This window comes from Antennarius striatus, chromosome 5 (assembly GCF_040054535.1).
Source record: "Antennarius striatus isolate MH-2024 chromosome 5, ASM4005453v1, whole genome shotgun sequence".
Classification (NCBI taxonomy): domain Eukaryota; kingdom Metazoa; phylum Chordata; class Actinopteri; order Lophiiformes; family Antennariidae; genus Antennarius; species Antennarius striatus.
In genome coordinates, this window is record NC_090780.1 from 9270517 (window position 1) to 9295227 (window position 24711).

The window sequence follows — 24711 nt, forward strand, 5'->3', positions numbered from 1 at the left end:
GTGAAGTGGACAAATCAGTCACCTGATATCAACCCAAGTGAGCCTTCATTTCACCTGTTAAAGACCAAACTCCAGACAGAAAGGCCCACAAACAAACAGAGACTGAAAACCACTGCAGTAAAGGCCTGATAGGGCATTAAAGAGGAGGAAACCCAGCGTATGGTGACGTCCATAAAGTCAAGTCTTCTGGCAGTCATTGCCAGCAAAGGATTTTCAACAAATTATTAGAAATTAATATTTAATTTTCATTCATTTATTTGTCAAATGAATTTTGAGCTCCTGAAATAAGGGATTACGTTCAGAAGATTCATTTGTTCTTTACAGTTGTATGCAACCCTATTGTTCACTCCTCTAACTCAGAGCTGAAGGTCTGCATTTCATCTACATCTCAATTGTTTCATTTAAAATCCTTTGTGGTATTGTAGAGAAAAGAGATTAGAAAAACTTAGTCTTTGTCCAAATATTTATGAACTTAACTGCACCTTACATGTCTTGTAATCTCTGCATTCAGGATTAAAAGTGTTGACACAACAAATGATTGCTTATCAACTTATATAATTAATTGCTACGGAGAGATGTGTGCACATATGTGGATGTGTACCTGAATGACTGAGACAGATTTGGACTTTGCTCTGTTGTCATAAATGATAGGAGTGCCTCAAGATACTATGCTATGTTTATGTTGCCGCTTGCATGGCCTGAAAGCGATGTTTAACCTGCTGCAGACAGCATTTTTCTGCACAAAGCTTTGTTTGAGTTGTGTAAAGACAAGGCATTACATTTGTAGATTCTCTGCTACAAGGCTCATTTTGGTTCTAGGTTCACTTAAAAAGTTATGTAACACATTATATAATGTAACCAGTTCCAGTCTTCTTAAAATGTATTTGTGGTCACTTAGTTAGAAAATTAAAAAGGAAATTTAGAAATGAAATGGTCTGGAAAGGTTTAAAGTAGTCGCTGCAAGACAGAAAGGAAGATATTCCATTACAGATTTGAATTTGGATGCACGTACAGATAATGAGAAAGTGGCACATTCATGTTCAGCCCAACTACTTTGCCTTCAAACTACTATCCTGATGTTTTAATTCTAATTCAGTTTGTTTTACTCATATGTGTACCTTATTTAACATGCCACCGGTGACATGTTTTCAAATGCCATAATTATACACTTTAGCAAGATCAGCAATTTTGATTTGAAAAATGATTATAACTAAAATTTCAGTAACTTCACAATGAACCTCTAACATACATCTGCAGAATTTCAATGATTTTTGTCATTGAAAAGGATTTCTGATGAATGATTCAAGATTTTTATTCTTCTGTCTTTCTGGATTTCTTTACTGGTGACTTTTGTCTAATGTAAATTGTCTGAGTTAAATAACCTAATTCATCTTTATATCATGCTCTGCATTATTTATGGTTTTTTTTATATGTCTGTTAGTGAGTGGTTTAAATGTGAGTTGGCCACATGCATTTAAGTAGAAAAGGAAGGTGTCATTTCTGTTGCTTTTTTTTTCTCATTTCCACTCTCTCTCTTTCAACAATGGTAACAAGCTGGGGTGAGATAACAGCTCAATTACAAAACCATGTGGTATAAGTGACAGGTTATAAAGGATAGAACACTTATTTTCCTCACTTTATGTTTTATTTATTACATTTTATTAACCTGAAGTCTATTATTAATTTATATATATTTGGATGGGAAAGAACCATACTGACATCTAGTTCTTTAACACCATCGCATGTCTCATGTCTAAAGCAGTGACGGAAGAGAGAAATCTGTCTCCAATCTGTCTGCCTTTTTTGCTACAATTGAAATATAAATGTCTATGTAGTTGAAATGTTTTTCTATGTAAAATAGTGGAAGAGCTCACACTGCAAATCATGTTAACTTAAAATTACCTAAATGAGCCTTGATTGATCACTAACACAATCACTCATCAATCCTGTGTTGCTAAACTAAATGTCTAAATGTTTCAGCTTTAAAAGGTGAGCCAGAGAGTAATTTTTTTTAAAAACAGTAAGATGGCCTAGCGGGCCTTGGCTGCACATCGCCATCCACTGGTTTGGAATTAAGTTTAATTGTGTTTGATTTATTTATTTACTAATGTTTGTAACAGAAGTTAGGACTGCTTATTTCAGCTACTGATGGCCATTAGTGTTGTGTCCTTCCGAGTAAAAGTTCACAATCAACTGTATTAATAGGAAACAACAGACAAACGGAATCTTGAGCGTTTGAAGTCGCGTGGTGTCTGAGACAGTTCCCTGTTTGGTAGTCACCCATGCACACACAAACAGAGACACATCAAATGACACAAATAGACACACAATTATTGCGATAAAGAGATTGCATCATTGATTATTTTCAACAGGCATTTTTCAATGAACACCAAAGATATCTTTTGACTAACGTTCTAATTGCTCATTTGGAAAATGTGGAGGCAAATACATTTTGACATCAGGTGAAAACAGAGGTCTGGAGTGGGAGGAGAGGCTGACTCAGTGTGGTGCTCAGTGCTCTCTGTAGGGTCACTGATAGTTACATCTCTTGAGACATGATGGGGTCAGTTCTCACTAAAGATGACACATGTACAGTAAGCTACTACCTCCCTTTCACAAACAGTAACGGTTAAACACCAAAGGGTCTTAAATGTTAAAGAGGAGCAATAGTACTTTTCTGGCAGTGTTATACATTTAATAATTATCCACTTAACTAATCATTAACTAATAGTGATGAATCTGAAATATTAATAAGTTGAATTAAAGTTTTAAACCTTGAACGTTTTAGCTACATCTTCCAGGGCCTTTCATCACAAATTATATAGAGAGAGTTTACCATGAATTGACGTCTGGGTAGTTTCATTATTTTTGGAGATTGTGCAGTCTTAATTTATGTTTGAACTTTTGTTGACTTTTAGTTTATTGTGTTTGGAGATTAACCCTGAAACATTAGTGTGATATTTTAAAAATAAAGATAAAATAAACACGTAAAATGCAGCTCCTTTGAAAACAATTAAAATCCCCACCCAGCTTCATCCACACCTGCTACAGTTCCAACATGTTGAGCATATCTGACACAAGAAACATTGTCAGATGGTTTGGTTTCATTTCTCCTACAATTTGCTAACACTACCTCTGCTGGGATTTGATGTTTTGCTACTGCAATCTATTCTTTGAATTCTATTTAATTCTGTGATCGATTTCTATTATTCTGGCTCATCATCATCCACTGTCTTCTGATGCAGACTACAGTGTTTTCAAATGTTTTGTGGATTTAAGTTCATGGGCACGATTCTTAAAATGTTGTCTTGAGAACAAAAAAAGTTTTTTAAAAACATTAAAAATGTGTAAACAAGGCCTCAATTCCATTTGTTTTTTCATTCTACTTTTAATTTCAGTTCCAATGTCAGATGAGACAGGTTGACAGGATTATGACATACAGAACCCTAACCATGTAGTAACCATGTAATAACTCATGTAGATTATTTTTGAATTATGGAAATTGTTGTTGGTATTTGGCAGTTCAAAGATAGTTGACCTTATAGAGTATGATAAATTAAAATATATGATCCCGTTCACACCTGAACCTCTTGTGTGGCTCCTTAGCATACATCCTTTCATGTGTATTTGATACACATGGTAGAGGATACCCCATAGTGGATACGCTAGACATTAAGGAAGCTTTGATCTGGAGCATGACCAAAAAATCCCCAAAGTGATGTAAATGCTTGATGCTAAATCTTGGGCATTCACAGGGAGGGGTCATGAAAAGGTCACCTCTTGATCCTCGGACACATATTTGGCTCATGTCAAACATTCATTTCTGTTCCTGTTTGACAGACAATTCAGCATTGATCTATTTTGTCCTCACTGTTTCCAGCACACGTGTTGACAGTAGGTGCCTTGAAGGAGAGCGGCGTCATGTGTTGTTCTGTTATTGTCCAGCTGAACAGCAGCTGAAGGCAGCACACTCCCGTCTTTTCCTTTTCGAGGAACAGGGCATAACCTTTCTCACACTGTACGCCTCCCTTTTCCGACAGCATTGCCCTCCTCTCACTCCCCATTTCTGTCAAAACACAACTTTAGCTATAAATCTCACATGACACCTGAAGCCAACATCAGGTACGTGGCGACAGTGCAGACTTAGATGTTTATCTGAAAAGGTACCTTTCTATCAAACCCTCCACCCCCGTTTTCCATGTAGCATCATGGTGTGTGTGTGTGTGTGTGTGTGTGTGTGTGTGTGTGTGTGTGTGTGTGTGTGTGTGTGTGTGTGTGTGTGTGTGTGTGTGTGTGTGTGTGTGTGTGTGTGTGTGTGAATGCTTGACAGTATATACATGTATCCCTCCTTCCCCATGCGAGGAAGCTCATGAGACTCAAGAGACTCATCAACTATTAACTCATAGCTATTTAAGGGAGTTGGGAGAAGGTTCATGTCCTCAGATTATTGTTAAAACCTCAGATTCCCAGAGAGCAAACACACACACACACACACACACACACATATGTGTGTGTGTGTGTGTGTGTGTGTGTGTGTGTGTGTGTGTGTGTCTCTCTCTCTCTCTCTCTCTCTCTCTCTATATATATATATATATATATATATATATATATATATATATATATATATATATATATAGAGAGAGAGAGAGAGAGAGAGAGAGAGAGAGAGAGAGAGAGGTTTCTGTTTCCTCCAGGTGTTTTATAAAGAACAATGGAAGGAATTCTGACAATAATGCAAAATTGTTGCAGTCATCATCAGGCGATTATGTAATAATCTGTGATGAAATAAATATAAAATTACTCCATAAAAATTCTCCATAAAACTGTAAGTAAAACAGTGAATTTTTGATTAGTGCACACAAATGTCCCTGCATGTGCAAATATATGAATATGTGCAGTGTTTTGTGAGTGTGTGGTGTGTGTGTGTGTGTGTGTGTGTGTGTGTGTGGTTGTGTGTGTGTGTGTGTGTGTGTGTGTGTGTGTGTGTGTGTGTGTGTGTGTGTGTGTGTGTGTGTGTGTGTGTGTGTGTGTGAGTGTGTGTGTGTGTGTTTGTGTGTGTGTGTGAGTGTGTGTGTGTGTGTGTGTGTTTGTGTGTGTGTGTTTGTGTGTGTGTGAGTGTGTGTGTGTGTGTTCACACGTTGCTGAGTGAGTGTCCACCATTGCGTTGTCTCTTACGTTACTGCGGGGCACATTTCACAGGCAGACGATTCACCTCATCATGATGGGTTTCAGATATCGTCACGGTGATCATCTCTGTGTTGACATGCTGGAGGGTTGGACAGGCTTATACTGCTTGGGGTGTCAGTTTGTTATAGCTTGAACATTAACATTTGCATTGCTAACCCAGGGCAGGGACACATGCTCGCTGCTGAGCTGATTATTACCATGACTTGGGCGTGACACCTGAACAGACCGAGTCCAACCTGGCCTGTTCGTTGAGATGGCAGGTTTAAGATAAAGTGTCTGTGAGAGTCAGAAACAGTGTTTGCTGTTGTATGATTCTAATCACTTGTGTGCAATTAGCTTTAACATTTTTAAAGATACGGCAGGCCTGAAACATTGACCTCACATGTGCAAGAAAGAAAAATAATAAACTGCAAGTAGGAATGGTGCACTGTGAGTGAGAGGATCGCTGTGTCACATGAAACTCTTTTTAATGTGGTGCTTCAGGGAAGGTGAAATTGGAAACATTACATGTTTGATCACTTTCTTGCCAAAAACTTGAATGAATATTTATCAAATCTCCCTGATATATGCACTAACTATAGAGTGTGAGCCATAAGTGTCCAAAACTGATCATTTTTACATTTTCGTTTTTGATTCCTGCTTCTGTACCTCATAGTTAACGAACATACAATATATAAAGCGACGTGTAATTATTAGGAAATAACCTGCGTATCATTATTACAAATAGTTCCACATCGTCATCATTATTCAAATGAATGGTATCCATTAACACATGACATGAGATAAGGACTATTTTATGGTTGGAAAGTAATCACTCGGGTTTTCTTAACAGAAATCAGACACCATCAGGCTTGTGTTGTTTTAACATTGCATGAGGAGGCAGTAAAGAGTGTGTCACCACCACCGCGTTGACACTGAGGGATTGAACAGAGGGAGAGAAGTGCAACCAGAGAGGCATGAAGTCACCTGTCAGAGTGAAGCAACAGGAAGTCATCTGCATCTGATGTCTACCACCTCACACACACGCACACGCACGCGCACGCGCACACACACACACACACACACACACACACACACACACACACACACACACACAAACACACACACCACATGACAGTTAGCTGTCTGAACTTTTGCTGACTCCAGACTCTGTCAGAGAGAGAAAATGTGTTTATGTAGTTCCCTTTCTACCGGTCATCACTTCCTGAGGAAAAGTATGACCAAACACACACACACACACACACACACACACACACACACACACACACACACACACACACACACACACACACACACACACACAAACTACTCGCTTCGTCACTCGCTGGTGAATGAGACGAAGCCGAGCACAAACAGGAGAAACAGGGTGAGCAGACTATCCTGTACTCGTATGTCATTGAATCAATGTTGTGTGTAGCCAGAAAGAATGCAAAGTCCAATCAGCTGCCAGGCTTTAGGTTGTCTCAGGGCTGCATTTAACCCGTTAACGCTCAGGTCGTGAGTTGGTTTTCCTCTTTTAACCAATGAAGAACTGACAGCAGTGTTGTTTACCAGAGAGATACTACGGTCAGGTGGTTTTGTCTTATTTGCACTGCTCTTGGATAATGTGTTGCCCCATACACTCTATAGAAAGACACACATAGTGTGTAACTTGGAAATGAGATATTTTAGGATTAAAGAATATTATCAGCTCTGTGTATGTATGTAAAATAAATAGACGGCTGTATTAAAAATGCAAAAACCCATTTCCATTAGTGTTTGCCTGTTTAAAAGAAGCACAGCCTCCCCCTCAGTGTGACCTCAGGTTCACCTGATGATCCCCAGCGCTCTACTTACTTAACTCTGGAAGATGACAAGCAGCATCAAACAGATCTTAGAGGGGCAGGTTGTCTAGGCGCTATTTGACTCAGAACTGTGCCAAGCAGGCTGAGATGGTGGTTTCTAGCCTCCCACTGTGTCAGGCTTTGAACTACTGTGACTAAATTCAGTCTTAACATCGCAAGTGGGTTTTTAGATGCAAGTAGACACTGGTTTCTGTTGGCGGGTTGTCTGACTGACACGTCTGGTGAATGTAGTTTTCCATCACTCTCGTTTTTGGTTATTTTTTTGTACTGAAGGGGAAAGCCCTGTCAGGTGTTTCTGATCACAGTGACTTCACTGAACTAGAGAAAAGCAAGAATTGATTTCCTGAATAGTCAGACGGGGCAGCACACTAAATAACTGTAATAGTCTGCTGTTTTCTGTTTTATACAGTCTGATGTTATTCTATTATAATGTGCACTACATAACTACTTTAATCTGATTTTGTCAAGCTCTCAGGCTGTCACAGATATACTGTAAATAAGAGAGCAAAATTGACCAAAAATGTTATTAAAATTAGCAAAAGAAATTGAGGTAAGATATTAATACACACAGACACACCTGCATACATATCTGTATGTGTGTGTGTGTGTGTGTGTGCGTGCGTGCGTGTGCGTGTGTGTGTGTGTGTGCATGTGTGTCTCTTTGTTCGTGTGTGGATTATGTATTTGTTTCACAAATAAAAAGAGGTGAGCTAGTCTTTGTGCACCAACTCTCCTACAGAAACCGCTTGGAACCGCTTGCTAGATGTAGCGACTCATTGGTAAAGAAAACAAACCACAACTTATAGCACAACTTACTGTTACTGGGATGTTCCGCATTCAACAACGAGCTGACCTGTCACATGTCATAAGGCTATAACGAGCAGGCACAACTCAGCTAGAGAACATATATTTACATAGTTTTCAGTTCAATGCATCAAAACCCACATTATTCAGATGTTTTCCTTTATGCATTATATGCAAATCCCAGATTCCATATGCATTGATATTAGTCAAGGGGCTTGACTTGTCAGAGAGTGAAAATAGTATACAGTATTTCAAACATCGAAGTTAAGAGAGCATAAGCCTTTGAATGTTGCAGGGCAGGTTCTGCCTTTTATTTTATTCTCTAAATATACCAAACAGATTTCTGTGCTGACTTTTTTCCAAACTACTAACCTTGTTCATTTTCTTTGTTTCACTGTTCAATTAGTTGCTACATTGAACACCCTAAGAAAAAATGATCATCATACTAGATATTTTATGACTGATATTCATGGTCATCTGTTTGTATTTTTCCTCTGGCTTTTATTAAGCCTTGTGACTGTTTTTCTTCTTTTGAGGGGCTTAGGGTTGGAATGAAGGTACTGTTTGACTGATTAACTTTCATCTTGATAAAATATGACTCCAAAACTTATTCAATAATGAACATTCATTAATCTTGCGGTTAAAGTCGGGGATGTTTGCTTTGTGATACTTTGGGAAGTAATCTATTACTTTTGAATGAAAAGAGTAATGAAACATGTTGATGAAATGATAATGTGTAACAGTCAGCCCAACAGGCTCCACGAGAACGACAAAACAACTGTTACTTCAATGCAGTATAAAACTTCAATGCCACGTAACTCTAGGTAACACGTAACAAACAAATCGCGTCACAGTTTTAACCGACCAGCATGAACATTGTTGATGGGAGGATTGCAGTCATACTGATGTTGATCTGTGGGTCATGTGGGTTTGGTCAGCTCTGATTGACAGAAGACTTCACACTCCCTGCAGTGATTTCCACTCGTGGAAATGGTATGTGCGTCTATCTATCTATCAGCCAAGAAAAACATTGTGTGCATTCGGACAAGCCACAGTGTAACTTTACAAATTCCTTAAATCCACATTTCACACAGAAGTTCAGAGCTGGCAAAGGAACTAGCGATGTAGACAGGAAAAAGCAAATTCAATTTAAAAATAAATTTCCCTGCATGAAATTTGGCAAGTGGTTGGAGAGGTGCGCTACCAGCTGACTGTCAGCTGGTTTAGAGATCAGCTGCTATCTACTTGTAGCTGGGAGTGAGAGCTTCACTTGATCTGACCTGCCTGAACTAATGCTGCTCTGCATTCCTGCTTTTGTTTACATGCCTTCACTATATTCATATTAATCTATTCAGTAAAACTGTTTCTGGATTATCTGGCGAGAATGATTGTGCAGGACTGTTCATTTGTCCTCAGTCCCCCAAATCACCTCACCAGCGCAGGACACTCAAACTCCCACTTCTTGTGTTGTTTGACTTTTTTTTCCATTGAATTGGCAAAAGCAATTTTTTTAAAAATGTTCTAACAATTCTTCAGCAACAAAGCTTTCAAAAGGGCTTCACACATTGTGTTTTATGTTGTATTGTTGTCTCCAGCGTTGATCCTGGCAAGAAATATGAATGTCTGATTTCATTTTGCAACTTTTTCCCGTTAAGGACAGATAGAACATTTCAGTGTGACTCTCAATTCACCTTTTTTTTCAAGAGCTAAAAAAATGATTTCCTCCTTATCATTACAGAGCGTTATTTCAATTTTGCTTGACTTTACTCAGATTTTTTGTATTAATTCCACTCCAGTGTTAATTAGCTTTCCTCCTGTCAGAAACTATCCATAATGAGTCCGGTGCTTTTTACTTTGTCTGTTGTCTCACACGGACAGCGTCGGTCCTGCTTATTGTTCATATAACTTGACAGACCTGCCTGCCGATTTGTCATTGGCCTTTTGTTATTATGACTGAGGCAAAAGCCTATCAAAAAAAGGACTCCTACACTCTGTTCGCAAATCTGGAAGACGAGTTCTGACATGAAGAAATCTGAGAACCACCAGAAGACTCTTGCCCAACTGTCAGGGACGTGTTCTGTCTCTCTCTCTCTCTCTCTCTCTCTCTCTCTCTCTCTCTCTCTCTCTCTCTCTCTCTCTCTCTCTCTCTCTCACACACACACACACACACACACACACACACACACACACACACACACACACACACACACACACACACACACACACACACAAAACCCTAAGTTCACTGCATTCATCTTTCTAATCATCTGTCATCTTTTATGTTGTCTGACAGGCTGTTTACCCACACACTGCTCACAGATACAAACATGTTCAATTCAATAGACTTGACCTGCATGAGCACTCAGACGAGAAGTTAGAGTACAAGCTTGTTTTCATGCCACGATGCAAACGGCAGGGTGTAGAGCTGTAGAAAGAGATTTGAACATGTGTAAAAAAAACCCATCCCCCTCTAATCTTCCCAGCTCCTCTAAAATGACTCAGTTCTGAAAAAAATCAATTCATGTACAATTCATATAATTTTCATAACTGGTCCTAAACCATGACGTGTGTCCCCTGTAATAAAATCCTTTCTGATGCATCTCGGTTGACCTCTTGTGCTGTCACATGACTGATTTTGTCAAAGGAATAGTTGCATTTTTATATCCCATAAGATTTTTTATAGACCCAAGATATATATGTATATATATATGCAGCATGTACAAGATGTCATAGATGTTGGCAGCAGAGAGGATCAAGGACAGCTACAATGTAGAACACAACAAACACAGATGACCCATGTGTGTATCAGGCCCAATTGTTTTTTTTAACAACATAAAGCGCTATGGCTCCTAGACACACAAAAAAGAACCTTCTTGTGAAGACTGTCAGTAGCATTTAATTCATTTCAATAAAAACAATGATTTCTAAATATTTCCTAGATCTGCTTCAAGGGTTTCAATTTCCCAGGGTGCATGATGATTTATGGTCTGGAGAACTAATCCTTGTCACCCCTTTCACTTTATCTCTCTCACTCTTCTTCCCTAGAACACTCTCTCCCACTAAAGTTCTGTCGCCATGGAACAACATGATGCCAACCAGTGTACAATTCACTTTTGCGTCCTATCTATTTTAGGGTTACATCAGTCAACAAACGGAAAAATGACCAGGTTTCCCTGGTTATTAATAGTCAGCATTTTCCCCTGCAGAACTCCCTTGACAGTGTAATCTACTGCCTAATGACACACACACACACACACACACACACACACACACACACACACACACACATACACGCTCTACTCCTCCTTCTCTTTCTTGCTCTTGAACAATGTCAGAGTCAACGTGAATTTTAAGTGGATCCCCGCCGATTTTCGGAAACAATAAGCAGTTGGGAAAGGAGGATGTTTGCACCACCGGGATGTTTTGCCAAGTAATTTGGAACCATTTCAAGCCATGTCTATACCTGATGCCGATGTGCCATCAGATTGCTGCTATTTATGTTTTGTCCTGTTTCATAATTCATTGCATTCTTTGTTTTGTTTTGTTTTTTTTCTTCAGGTTGATTGGGAGAGATTTATTTTTAGAATTGGTCTGAGTTATAAAAGGTTGTTTGGCAGGCCAGGTAGCATAGTGTACAGACCTTTTACCCTGTTGCTTATTTATAAACTGTTGCTAGTTTGTCTTTTCCTTCTTGTTCCATCAAATCAAGGTCTGGGAAAAAACTTCACAGTTTCCAGTATTGAAATTTAGAAAGGCAGATGCATCAACCATACCGTCCTACTGCAAAAACAGTGTAATGCCTTTACATTTTGCAGGATTTTTTTTTCACACTTTACTGAAGGATAACTCACTTTAATTCAATGAATACATTCTAACAAGAACGCCTGCAATAGCTTTATGTTTAAAAGTTATATGTGTTTTGTTCCATAAGCTTCCGTCGATGTCAACCCCATTAACAATTCACAAATGAACCACGTAGTTGCACAAGATGATCTGAAAGTAACCAGCTGTTTAAAAAAGAAACTATAGACAACATATGTTTATGTAGTTTGTAACAAATATACATCTGTGGAAGTGCGTTTAAACATTTACTGTCCCAAGAAAAACACACATTAAAATTAAGAAGACACATTTCTGCATCATCAAACCTCATATCAACTCCCTTGTCTTGCGTGTCATTTGCTTGCATGTGTACTGCCACAATAATGTGTGGAATTTGACAATGTTGGCAGAGAGCCTTTATTCACTTTTATCAAAGTGCAGCAGTGTAATAGTGAATACCTTGAAGGAGTTATGTAGAAATCTGCTGCCATGAGTTTCCTCATGTAGTCGAGAATTCCCATTTCTCTTAGCAGAACTTTATTATAATGATCATGCTGGTTTCTCTGTGTCAGTAAATTTGATAAGACCAAAAAATTAATTGACCCCCCCCTAACAAGTACCTGTATTGTCAGACGGAACATGTAGGCTATAATTACGTTGAGCTGTTTGGTACAGACAACAAGAACAAGTCTGAAAGTATTGAAAGAAGAAAACTTCCCATTTTCATAGGAAATGACAAAACGTAGTCTTCCACGTAGAACGCGAGTCACTCAGAGTGCAGATGCCCACTAAGGCACTGATTTTCTTGTCAACTATGAAAAACCATATTTAACTAATTTTGGTTTTCTTCAGATTCTAGATCTATAACATTTAAAGATACATTAAATCCGCCATCAAACTTAATCAACACGGTGTCATGTATAATTTGAATTTTGTAGCAAGTCTTTAGCATTTTTATTATTTATTATCAGTAATGCAATTTCCATGGCCCCTATTTATTTATACACTCTGGACGGACACATCTGGAATATTTCTTGGATTTCTTGGATCTTGAATGAATCTTATATACGTCACTGTCTAAGCATTCTCTAAGCATTATTTGGCATTATCTTTTTAAGTCAGAAGCAAAAACCTTGTGATGTGTCACACATGTAAACCTAGGTGGTTCAGTTCATTCAACTTTGAAAGATCAAATCTCACATCTTTGTCCTCAGACAAAGGCTCAAACAGTCCGTTCTTTCTGGGTGTTATGTTGGGGTGATCACACCTTCAGCCACCCAAACAGCCCCAGAGGTAGAATCATTCCGGTTCACTTTGTACTCCTGGTGTCACAACATGTCTCCTGTCTCTAGATAACAACCAGACTATTAAGCAGGGACCAAAAACACCCATCATCTTGTTGAGTGTGTGGGGGCTATGCAGGTGCATACACTGGTTATTTTAATCAACATCATGTCCAACGTTGTATATTTTAATCTTTAGTCTTTTATCCATCCTCAGCTTCTCTCCTCTCTCTTTCTTTCTAATGTGTTCTCTCCCCCCCTTGCAATCTATTTCATTGAAGACTGTTTTCTTTTAACAAGGCCACATACAATCAGCAAAGGATATTCCGTTAGTTGTGACACCGCTGCCTCGTCTCTTTCCGCAGCAGACATGGTGGACACGCAGCAGCTCCTAGCGTGGCCTGTTGGTTTCAGTCTGAATGGTGTCGACTTGTCAGAGCTGGACGACAGCTCCCACTCCCTCAACATGAAGCATTTGTCGACCTTAGACTACGCCTCCATCTCTTCCTCCTCCATCCAGTCCTCTCTGTCTCCCTCTCTTGTATCCTGTATCTCTCCTGCCAGTGTGGCCTACGACCCCAGTCCGCCACAGAGTGAGGAACCCCTGACCAACATGGACTACACAAACTTGTACAGCTACAGAGCGGACACACACAGTAAGTTAGTTCACTCTGTGTCATGAGTAAAGCAGTTGAATCTCCAGTAGGGAATTTTTTGTATCATCTGATTTTTCTTTTTTATATTGTATATACTCAATTGATCCCCAAAGGGGAATTAGTGGCACACTGTAGTGTTAGTAACATGCATATATTAATGTGTACAGGCCCTGAACACACAAACACACACACACAAGGGGCCTGTACACATTCAGGGGGAGGTAGAGGGGTGGGCAGCTCCTGCCTAGTGCGCCCAAATGAGCAATTTGTAAGGAGGGACGGCACCCTGCTCAGGGGCGCCTCTGCAGTGCTCCGGAATTGAGCTGAAACCTCCCACATTCAGCTCAAACTCTGGGTGGTTTTTTTTGTTTGTCTTTTGTTTTTTTGGGTCGGGAGCGGGAATGGAACCGCCGATCTTGGAACATTGGTCGACCCGCTGTTACTGCCAACCAAGACAAGGCTTTATTGCAAAAATTCATAGTTTATCGTTAGGGGGGATCATGATTCTTAGTCACATTTGAAACATGAAAGTAGTTCATTATAAATCGAGAACACAAGATGCTCGTTTGTGATGAAACTGAAAGCACTTTTAAGCTATTAAGTATAAGAGATACGAGAATACCTTAGCTGTCTGCCTTTTTGTCTCTTTGGTGTCCTGCCTTCTGATGTTGCTTTTTCCTCTAGACCAGATCAAGATGGAGCCGGAGTCGCCTCCACATTTCTCTGATAGTCCCGTGTTCACTAAGCTCCAGGATGATTCCCCGGTGACAACACTAAACATCGAGTGTCGTGTGTGTGGAGACAAGGCCTCTGGATTTCATTATGGTGTTCACGCCTGTGAGGGTTGTAAGGTAGGACTGGTACCGTGAATAATGATGAATATGAGAACCGTAAGCAAACCGGGGGAGAATGTACAGTCTGGGTATGAAACTCACATTAGACTAGAGAAGGGGTGTCAAACTAATGTTCACCGAAGGCCACATCAACATAATGGCTGTCCTCAAAGGGCCAGATGTAACTTCTGAATGTAACTAAATGTAACTCAATGTAATGTAAAATAAATGTACCTACTCCTTAATGTTAAATAACTCTGAATTTATTACTAATTCAAGTTACAAACATTACAGAAAAAATATGTTTGTTTGTTTCTCTGTTTTAACATAAATCCTTTTAATTTGTCAGGTTATTAAACCCACAAAACTCCATCAATCAGAGATCAAACTATCCAAGAGAATAAAGAAAAATAACATCAAACTCAAGTTAGGACATTAACTTTGTTTTAAACGTTTTTGTCTCAGTTAAAATGGGCTTAATTACTGCATTTGAGAAATTTAGTTTTTAGTCAAAGCACACTATTGACCTATTTATTTTTAGGCATTCTGACCTTTTATGGTCTCGTGGGCCACATAAAATGATGTGGCGGGCCACATTTGGCCCCCGGGCATTGAGTTTGACACATATAGACTAGAGCTTCAATTAGCAAATACCGTCATCAATGAATCCAGTTATTTACAGCTCCTGGATTGAATTATTTTTAATATTGTTGCAGGAACTGGACAGTTTTATGAATAATAATAAAAACAGAATTTTTAGCATTAATATCAAATGTGTATGTCATAGTTGACTGAATTTGCAGAGTCAGCCGAGAGACAGCTATAAACTCCACCTGCCGGAAATTAGAACTGTTACAGTCATGAATTCACTTTATTATATTAAAGTACCAGATAGGAGACCAAAAATTTTCCTGCACCCAGAACAATATCTTTTTACAGTTCTTCTATTTCTATTTAGATCTTTGCACTGCATTAGTTGTGAGTGAAGAAGAAGGGGGATGATTGTGACACATACAGTATCTAGTAGCAGAGGATGATATCTAGAGCAGTCCCATGCCAACCAGATACGTCTCGGTTGGATATGTGAAAGATGTGAAAATTGTCTGAAAGGGCCTGAGGATGGGAGGACTGAAAGGTGTACTGGTCCATCCAGTTAAATTAACCGGTTACATTTCTAGGCTTGTCATAGGTGTGGCTTGAAGATCCCATTCAATTCTAAATTCAGGTATTTAAGTCATGTGTATTCCTTTATATTCTAGTGTGTATGTCATACGGTATGCTGTTTTTACCAGTATTGATTTCTCTGTTGGTTTTAGTAGGACGATAGATTTCCACAAAACATAATTTTGCATTTTTCCTAACACATAAACTGGACTTGATTTCCACATACAGTATCTTAATGGAGGAGTGGAACAGGACATTTATCTTGTTCTTCAAGTCTTACATGTTCCTTATACAAAAGTGGGCATTTCAACTAATAAGCAAAGACAAGCAGGGGAAGTCTGTAAGTGTTAAGAGACAAACAATTGCATTGTTGGTCTTTCCATCAGATTTGTCCTTCACTAATGCTGATCAAAACAATTTCATAATAAAATAGAATCGAACTATTACAATTTCTTTTAAGAAATGACACTTTCCAGGACTGCATCAGAAGTTAAATAAAAATCAACAAACATTTCAAAACCCAGGTGGCTCGATCTGCTTGTCAAAAGCTAAACTCTTACATCCTCTGTAGACAGACTGAACCAAACATTCCCAACTCTGACAATCAGTCACATAAGAGATGCCTTTTATGTTTTAAACTGTAGTGCTGAGCTGCGGACAATAAATTGGTTGCTAGTTTCAAAAAGTAATTGTGAACAAGAAAAGCAAATGACAGTTATGGCATCCCAGACTCATGTCAGGAATGTAATGGGCGTAGCAATTTGTGCTGTGTTTTCGTCTCTGCCAGTGTCTCTTTTATTGTCACCATGAGACACGTCAGTGGAATTATTACATAATGTTTTGGGGGGGTTTTTTAAAAATATTTTTGATGTATGTCATGCCAACCACAAGCACAACACATTTTCCATTCAACCAAGGTTTGTTGTTGTGAATAACAATCAAGAATATAAGAAATTGTGGGCGAAATCTTATACGTTTCTGTTTTCTAACACTGATATATAATATAATCATCAGTTTGTTTTCTTACACTGTCAGTACTGCATTGGGTTCACGACCGGGTCCAGAGGTTTCTGTTTTCTGTCCAGTTTAAGTCATACCACACTTTCAAAGGATGAATGAAGATGAGGTGCAGCAGTCATTGTTCTGCTGAAGTCTCCGGGGAGACAAACCAGAAGAGGGGGTCAGCCAAGCAGGCAAACTGCTAATTGTTTCAAAACAGAAAACATTCTTTATTGAGGCGGTGTCTTGACCCCCTTTAGCTTCCTCCTTCTTTAAATAACCACTAATTTTATAAAAGGAACATCTGTGCTGTGTATCACAGGAATGCAGATGCCACACCATCGTTCACTGAGAGTCCAGATTTGGACTTGTATCCTTCAAAAAAAAAAAAAAAGGAAACGGGAAAAACAAAAACAGAACTTGCAGCATCGCAAGTATTTTTTTTTTAAGTTTCTTCAACTCCGTTAAGCATATTACAATAACAGAGACAAATACCAGAGCAATAAATAGAAAGAAAAATCTTGTCTGTGTATAGGAGTGTTTGGTAGTTTGACCACGACTGCGTGTTAATAGCTGAGATAAGTGCAAGTCTTATGGCTGCTTGGTCCTAAGGTTGAAAACATCAAAGAATGAATCCACCCTGATTCACAATCTACTTTTAAACAAGCGCTACGGCATTATGATCGACTTCCTCACAGATTGGAATAGAGCCACATATCTAATCTACGACAGGCCATAGACGCTGCATGGAGCCACGCCACCAAGAAGAGAAATGATCAGTCACTCAATAGTAAGGCAGATATTTCAAAAATTAACTAAGTTTTATGCTTTTTAGGAAAAACATCTCCTGCTCTTGTCTTCCTTTCTAGCCTCAGTTATACAGATAAAGGTGACTCATGACGTTTATACTGTACATAACACACGAGGGGAAAAAAGAAAAACAGATTTTTTTGTTTTGTTTTTAAAAAGCACATTTATTCACATAAAACCATATTAAATAAGAGATTCACACAAAAATATAAGTAAATAATAGAGACAATGGTAAACAAAGTCATCAAATATACATAAAGTTAACTAACCAAGCATCGTCACATCAATCACACAACACAAGTTCTGAAAAGTTTAGATTTTTGAGACTTTGACAGTCCAGGAAACAATAAAAAAACAGTTTCTGTGTGAGAACAGAAATCAGTTTTCTGAAACATTTGGATTAACAATCGAAATAAAAATTGACGACCACTGCAACATGTGAAATCCTCCACTGCAGATCTCCAAACTGTTCTGTTAACATTGATGTATAGAAAGACTCCTGTGAAGGGTTCACACCCAATGGCAGACCAAGACCAAAGTGAACCTTCCGTGGTGTGTCAGCTCAATCTTTAACTTTATCTTTAACATTTTTATTTAGTTAATAAGGGTCTGTGGGGTGAGTCAGCTCAACCAGCATCTGAGCAGACTGCTGATGAGAATCACAAAGACACGCCCACAGCGTAGGACACACCCACAGCAGAGAACAGAGAGTCAGCATCATCCAAAGTGGGTCCACAAACCTCCACCACATGCCCAAAGGTGAACATTTCGCGGTTTTGAATATGGGCTCCACAGATGCTCCTGCAACATTCCTCACATTAAAATGTCTTCCTTTGATTGCAGGTTTTAAAATCCAATGACGAGAATTAAAATTCTGTGGCTTTTTCTTTGATAAAAACATGGGAAGTCTCAGTCTGTTGCTCCTAAAGTCCATTAAAAATAACCCATGGTCAAGTCCCAGTCCCCAGCACTGGGTCGGGATTATTTGCATTGTGGACCTCCACACCTGGTTCTCAATTCCAGTCAGGAACTGCTGGATGAGCTGCAGCCCGAACACTGTGACCCTGCTGGCCAGATGTTTGACACCTGCCCTCCTTTCTCTTTAGGCAGGAAAAGGATACTCTGAGAAACCCAGTTACGGCAATCCGAGAAGAAGCCCATCTGTATTTTTAACAGCAATGTTGGTGGAGTGTTAATGCAGGATGGCCCATGCCACACCACCGACACCACCAAGTTTTTAATGGTTAAAACAAGACAGTTATGATAAGATCCACTTCCAGTTTGTTAACTTCCCTTCCAATTTTCTAAAACTTTCCCCCAGTTCTTCTCCACTGTTCTTCTGGTCTCCCAGATGAACTCCGAGGTGTTTAAACCCATTTTTTCCATTTCAGTTTATCTGAGAGTCGAATCTCCCACCCACAACCCAACTTATCCCACCGTAAGAGCTTGACTATTCCCCCAGTTGACTTTGGTGGAAGAGATCTCACTGAAGTGTTCAGTTAAATAATAAAGAAAACTCCACATTATTCTGCTTTAAGGAATGACAGTATCATGAGCAATCACCTTTCTTTTGTCTTATAATGCTTTTATTTTCTAATATGACTTCATAAACAGACTCAGTAAAGTAGATTAAAGATTTAGAAGACATAAAAGTTGTCGTTTCCTGGTAATATCTGAAGTCATTCTTTCTCCCTTTCTGTCTTTCTTAGGGTTTCTTCAGACGCACAATCAGGTTGAAGTTGGTTTATGATCACTGTGATCTTCACTGTCGCATTCACAAGAAGTCACGTAACAAATGCCAATATTGTCGCTTCCAGAAGTGCCTCAGTGTTGGCATGTCACACAATGGTAAGATGTTGCACACACCTTTTTAAAAGAGCCTGACAATGTACATTTCCAGGTATGCTTTCCTCTGTGGTTTTTGGCCTCCTTCGTTTCTCAGGTCACGCTTTAGTTCCCAGCAGTTTTTCAATTTGCTGGCCACCTCAGATTATCACAAATAAAACTGGTTGAACAAGTCTACACCTTCTCTTCTGGAGCTCACATTCTTAGAAATTAAGTAGCAAAAATGGGTAACTGAGATTGATAAAACTCTCTGCTACTTGTGCTCATTTATTCATCCGCTCAATCATTTTCTAATTTTGTTCCATTTGTCTGGGTTGGATTTGGGTGGCAGCACGCTACACAAGATGTTCAAGAATCCCTTTCCCCAGCAAGTTCTAGTTCCTGCTGGTCGATTGTGAGGCACTACCAACGTCAAGTTTATCAGAAGATCTCCCGATTGGATGTAACCAAAACATGTCAAAAGCGTGGTTCTCAGGAGGAACCCAAGCTCTCCCCAAACACCACAGCTCCTCTCCTATCTCTGAGGCTAAACCAAGAGATTCATTCCAGCTTATTCCATCTATAGTCCCATTCTTTCTGTCCCTATCCAGAGATAGAGTGAGGTTTGAAATACAGCCTTATTTGTAAATCAAGAGCTGGTCCTTCTGGCTCAACTTTAATCAAAGGGCTCAGACACACACAGTTCAAGTCAACATCATAGAGCTGCTGCCCAGTGGCTTCATTACACCTGCAGGATAGGATGCGGGGTCGGATGCTTTATTTGCTTGTCGGCAGGACAATAGCATGTCCATCTTGATATAATAGACATCTTCTCCCTCTGTCAAGCTGAAGGAATGAGTCAAGCTAATGGCTAAACACTTGAATTGCTCACCATTACATTAAAAGCTGGAGATGATAACAGTGAAAACACCAGCAAGAGTTTGCCAGGTTTGCCACATAAGAAAAACCCCACAGCCTCCTTTCAGGCAATCCAAAGTTGTTGATCAATCCACTGGACTTTAAAAAAGTTTCTAGAAGACATTTCACCTCTAACCCAAGAGGCGTCATCAGTCCTTCAGACCTGGATGAATGAGATCCTCCACAGACACCCTCCCTTCAGGCCTCTCTACAAAGAAATTTGCCATTCACTGTGCATCCTAAATTCTTGTACTGAATTTTTTTTTTTTTAATCTTTAATACGTTTCCCAACCTTTAAGAAAAGTATAAGCTTGAATTAAAATACAATGCGCCCTCGTTACTCGCGGTTAAGGCTTTCCAGGAACCACACGTGAATAACACAATACCTTCTATCTGTATTACCATTTCCCACACTATTATCGACTGTTTAAAGTACTTTTGTGTCCAGTGACATGCGGTGAGGTTCATGGCCGGTGAGGTACTGATTTCATCATAATTAGATTTATAAACATATGAACTTACAGTAGGGCTCGAAATTGCATATGCGCCCAAATTTTTATCAGTGCGACTATTAAATATATTTGGGAGCACCGGTGCGACTAGGGAAAAAATTCTGGTGCACCTTTTTTTCCCTCTTCTCTCTCGCTCTTTCTCTCTCTCCATAGAGCAGCGGTCACCAAATGGCGGACTGTGGTCCGGACCCGGAACGCGTGATGGTTCTGTCCGGACCCGTGACCACTCCATGATAAATTCACGACAGTAGATTTTCTTGGTGCATTTTTACTTGCAGTTCGCAGCAACAGACGGCAGGTACTGCTCCTCCAGTTAATACGGTAATAGCTCCACTCAGTTCAGCCAATCAGATCGTTTGTCTACCCTGTGCTGTCAGCATACCAGGAAGAGAGACAGCTCGCGACCGCTGTCAGTTTACCGCTACAGCGGAGCACAGAAGAAGGGAGACAGCATAGCTCCAAACGAAGGGAGGTTAACGAGGAAAACCGCTGGTTAACAATGAGTGGACGAAATGTATGTTTATTCCTCCATCAGGCAGTTCAAAACCATTTTACCTCATATGGTCTGAACATGTAGCATGAATTAAAAGTGGTAACATGAAGCGCCACTATGAAACAAAGCACAGATCTTTTGCATAGAATTATCCCCTGGAGTCCGAGCTGAGGGCAAAATGAGCAAGAACAATGCAAACGAATGTTCACTAAAGGCATGATGGGGTTTGGGGCAACAGAAAACATCTTTTAGTGATGTTTTAAAATACAAAACAATCCAATAATAACCAAAATGGTTCAGTCCAGGTACCGGGCTGGCCTGACAGCGTGCCACAATGTGCTATTTAAGCCTCACCCAGGTAGTGCCTCGGTTTGGCCCCTGACCCGGAGGCGGACCAATGCAGCATCCTCAGGTGAGCCTCTCTCATACAGTTTTGTGTGGATGTGGGGAAAACGCGTAGGCACCGAATGTAAACCCTTGAACCGAGCTCCTGCCAGGAAACAATAAGAGCGCAACTGCGGCTGCTACCCTGGGCGAGGGAGAGAGGCGTGCGGAACAAGGATGGACGGAGCGGTCTCTGTCGCTCCGTCACTGCCTTGCTTTTGGGTAGGTGATCCTAAAGTCTTTGCTGGTGCTACTAACTTCTAAATTTGGGAGCACCAGTGCTACCAAGAAAAAAAGTTAATTTCGAGCCCTGACTTACAGTGTACCTTATTCACCATTTAATTATCAACAGTGAGTGGGTTTTTAAAGTCTCAGAGCAGAATTATTTACACACACAAACTGTCACAGAAAAATAAGCACATTTGATTAAAAACAAACGTTATGCTGTTACCTACATGTTGGTTCATATGTTACGTTTACTTATAAATGAAGTCCATGCGCCGCTCCTTCTGAACAAAAGCCTTGATAACATTTTGAGTTGAAATATGTAATCCTCCACTTCTATAGTAAGGCAAGGCAAGCGGAAAATAAATGAATGGTTGTAGTTTGCTTTCACTTCTACGGCCGAGGAAGAGGACTTCTAGCCCGAATCCCTGCGATCACCAGCGCCCCCTACCGTGAGGCACGAGAACTGCGTGCTTCACTTTTTGCCTTTTCCCAGTCGTTTCAGGACCGCTCAACTCAAGGAAGACGTTACACACATGAAGTTGTTGACGAAAAACACTGTATTTTATATACATTAGCTAAATTATGGAAACTTAGTTCATAAAGCAAACGTACTTCAACCTTTTAATCGCGACATATAGAGAGATAGCATCACAGTCTCATTGAATAGCATGCCAGCAAAGCTAACCGAGTCATTGCGCAATCCATGGTGAGGCTCGGCCGGCTGGTGCCTCACCGCAGGTCTCTAATCAGTATTTCAGCGGTACATGTGAAATTTCAGTGATTTTGATTAAAAATAACCTAAAATTGGTGACGGTAAGTGGAAAATAACTTTATAATACGCATCACTGGATAATTATAACCATCTAATTTATTTCTTCCATTTGTTACTTTTTCTTTCATGATGACAGGTGACGTGCCTCCCCTGACCGCACGTCACTTGTGTCTTATGTAAGTCTGAGACTCACAGAACGTAGCGCATTTCTGGATGCTGTCAGCCAATAGAATGCGTGTACTGTATCATGTGACTACCTACTAAAAATCCGAGATGAGGTGAAGTCGGACGTGTTGATGTACGAATGCGAGGGATTATTGTACCTGAAACTTTGAAAATACCCAAATTCATTGAAGCATTAAAAATATACTGTATATACCCTGAAGATTCCTTTCATGAGTTGTTGCTGCTCCTGAATGTTTGTGATGGTATTACTCAGCTTTGTCTCTTGTCAATATTGATGAGCTTTCTGAGTGCACATGAACAAATACATACAAAATGAATGCAGAAGAGAGATGAATGAATGAGAAGCTCTTCAAGAGAATTTCCCCTCTGGGGATCAATAAAGTTTGAATTATTATTATTATTATTATTATTATTATTATTATTATTATTATTATTCATTGTACATAGAGCAAAAATGGGCTTTAGATACAGCATATCCTTGCTGCTAATCACATCCAGAGGACTCATCTTTCGGATGTGCCAAAGTACCAAATAATATCATAGTAATGAGAAACCTCAGTGCAAAAATGACCATTTTTACATCTTTGTCAGAGGTATGGTCTCTCTCATAATTATTAATAAAATTATCATTTCGAAACACCTTACGAAAAAAATTGTAATGACTAACGTGCATTGCTGATAGAAGGCTCATACATCTCATCTGAGAAACAGGCCACACAGAAATGCAGATCCTTTAATATCACAAATGATTGACTTATCAATGAATATTTGTTAAGAGAAGCCCTGATTTTAATAAGAACACTGAAGTATTTCAGACAAAGTTTGCCTATGTTATTTTATTTGAGGATGTGTGTAAAATTAAATCAGAGGGATTTTGAGGACTAAGAATTTTGAACGTCAATGGCTTAACTTATTTACAGAACGGATAATATTCTCGCCTATCTTTTTCTTCCCCACTGTCCTTCTCTGTGTCTCCCTTCCTCATACCATAACAAAATAATTCCACAAGCTACAGCTTTGCAAATGAGTTGTATGTGGGTTTGTATTTAGTAATCAATGATTGACATCTCAGCGTGCATAGACCTCAACTGTTTTCTGCAACCTGCTGTGTCACTGCTGTGGGCTCGTTGCCAGCTGGTGGTTGGGCCACTTCAGTTTGCGTTAGTTTGCTTAAGGTGCATTCATCAAAAACAGCATTACATAATTATAAACACACCACAACAATTAGATTCTGTTTCCACAAACAGAAAAATGGTGGTTAATCTATTTTGTGATGCAGTAACAAAATTCATTCAGATCACAAAATCTATATTTCAGTTGTGTTGTTGCAGAGTTAATGATTGATTAAATCCTCGGAAAAAATTAATAAAATACTATTCAGGTCAATTGGCCGGTCCCAAATTGACCATAGGTGTGTGTGTGTGTGTGTGTGTGTGTGTGTGTGTGTGTGTGTGTGCGTGTGCGTGTGTGTGTGTGTGTGTGTGTGTGTGTGTGTGTGTGTGTGTGTGTGTGTGTGCGTGCGTGTTTGTCTGTATGTGTGGCTCTGCGGAGCACTGGCGTCATGCCTGGAATGTCCCCTGCCTCACACTCCCTGTCGTTGTGGATAGGCTCCACCGTCCCGCGACAGTGGCTGAAGCGGGTTTAGAAGCAGAAGAAAAATGAACGGATGATCACTCCAAATTGTCCGTAGGTGTGAGTGTGTGGTTGTTTACCTTGTGGCCTGGTGTCTGGAACGAATATCGCCTCTCACCCGCAGTCACCTGGGGTATACAGTATGGATATAGATGTAGATGTAGATATAGATATAGATATATAACAACCTGGTTCCATGGTTTGGTTAATACAAATGGACATATAACCTAACCTGTAATAACAATTGGAAATCACATGGATGAGGATGCTGACTGTAAAATGCTTGAGATGGTTGGTCAAAGACAGCATTAGAGGGAACTACATGTTGTGACTGCTTCAAGAGTCACACTTCATAATCCC

General features: G+C 39.6%; 1 protein-coding gene across 6 annotated transcripts in view; it reads left to right on the plus strand.

The window, feature by feature from the left end:
• The window catches only part of pparg (peroxisome proliferator-activated receptor gamma), a 33584-nt gene that overhangs the window by 2892 nt on the left and 5981 nt on the right, over positions 1-24711 (plus strand). For 2 of the 6 annotated variants that reach the window (XM_068314989.1, XM_068314987.1), the window contains exons 2-4: positions 13306-13596; positions 14281-14447; positions 19112-19250. In XM_068314989.1, the coding sequence (XP_068171090.1) occupies positions 13311-13596; positions 14281-14447; positions 19112-19250 (592 nt within the window). In that variant the 5' untranslated portion in view covers positions 13306-13310. Of the gene's footprint in view, positions 1-6523; positions 6554-13305; positions 13597-14280; positions 14448-19111; positions 19251-24711 lie in introns of those variants that run through there. The other 4 variants (XM_068314990.1, XM_068314988.1, XM_068314991.1 and 1 more) reach the window with 3 other exon arrangements.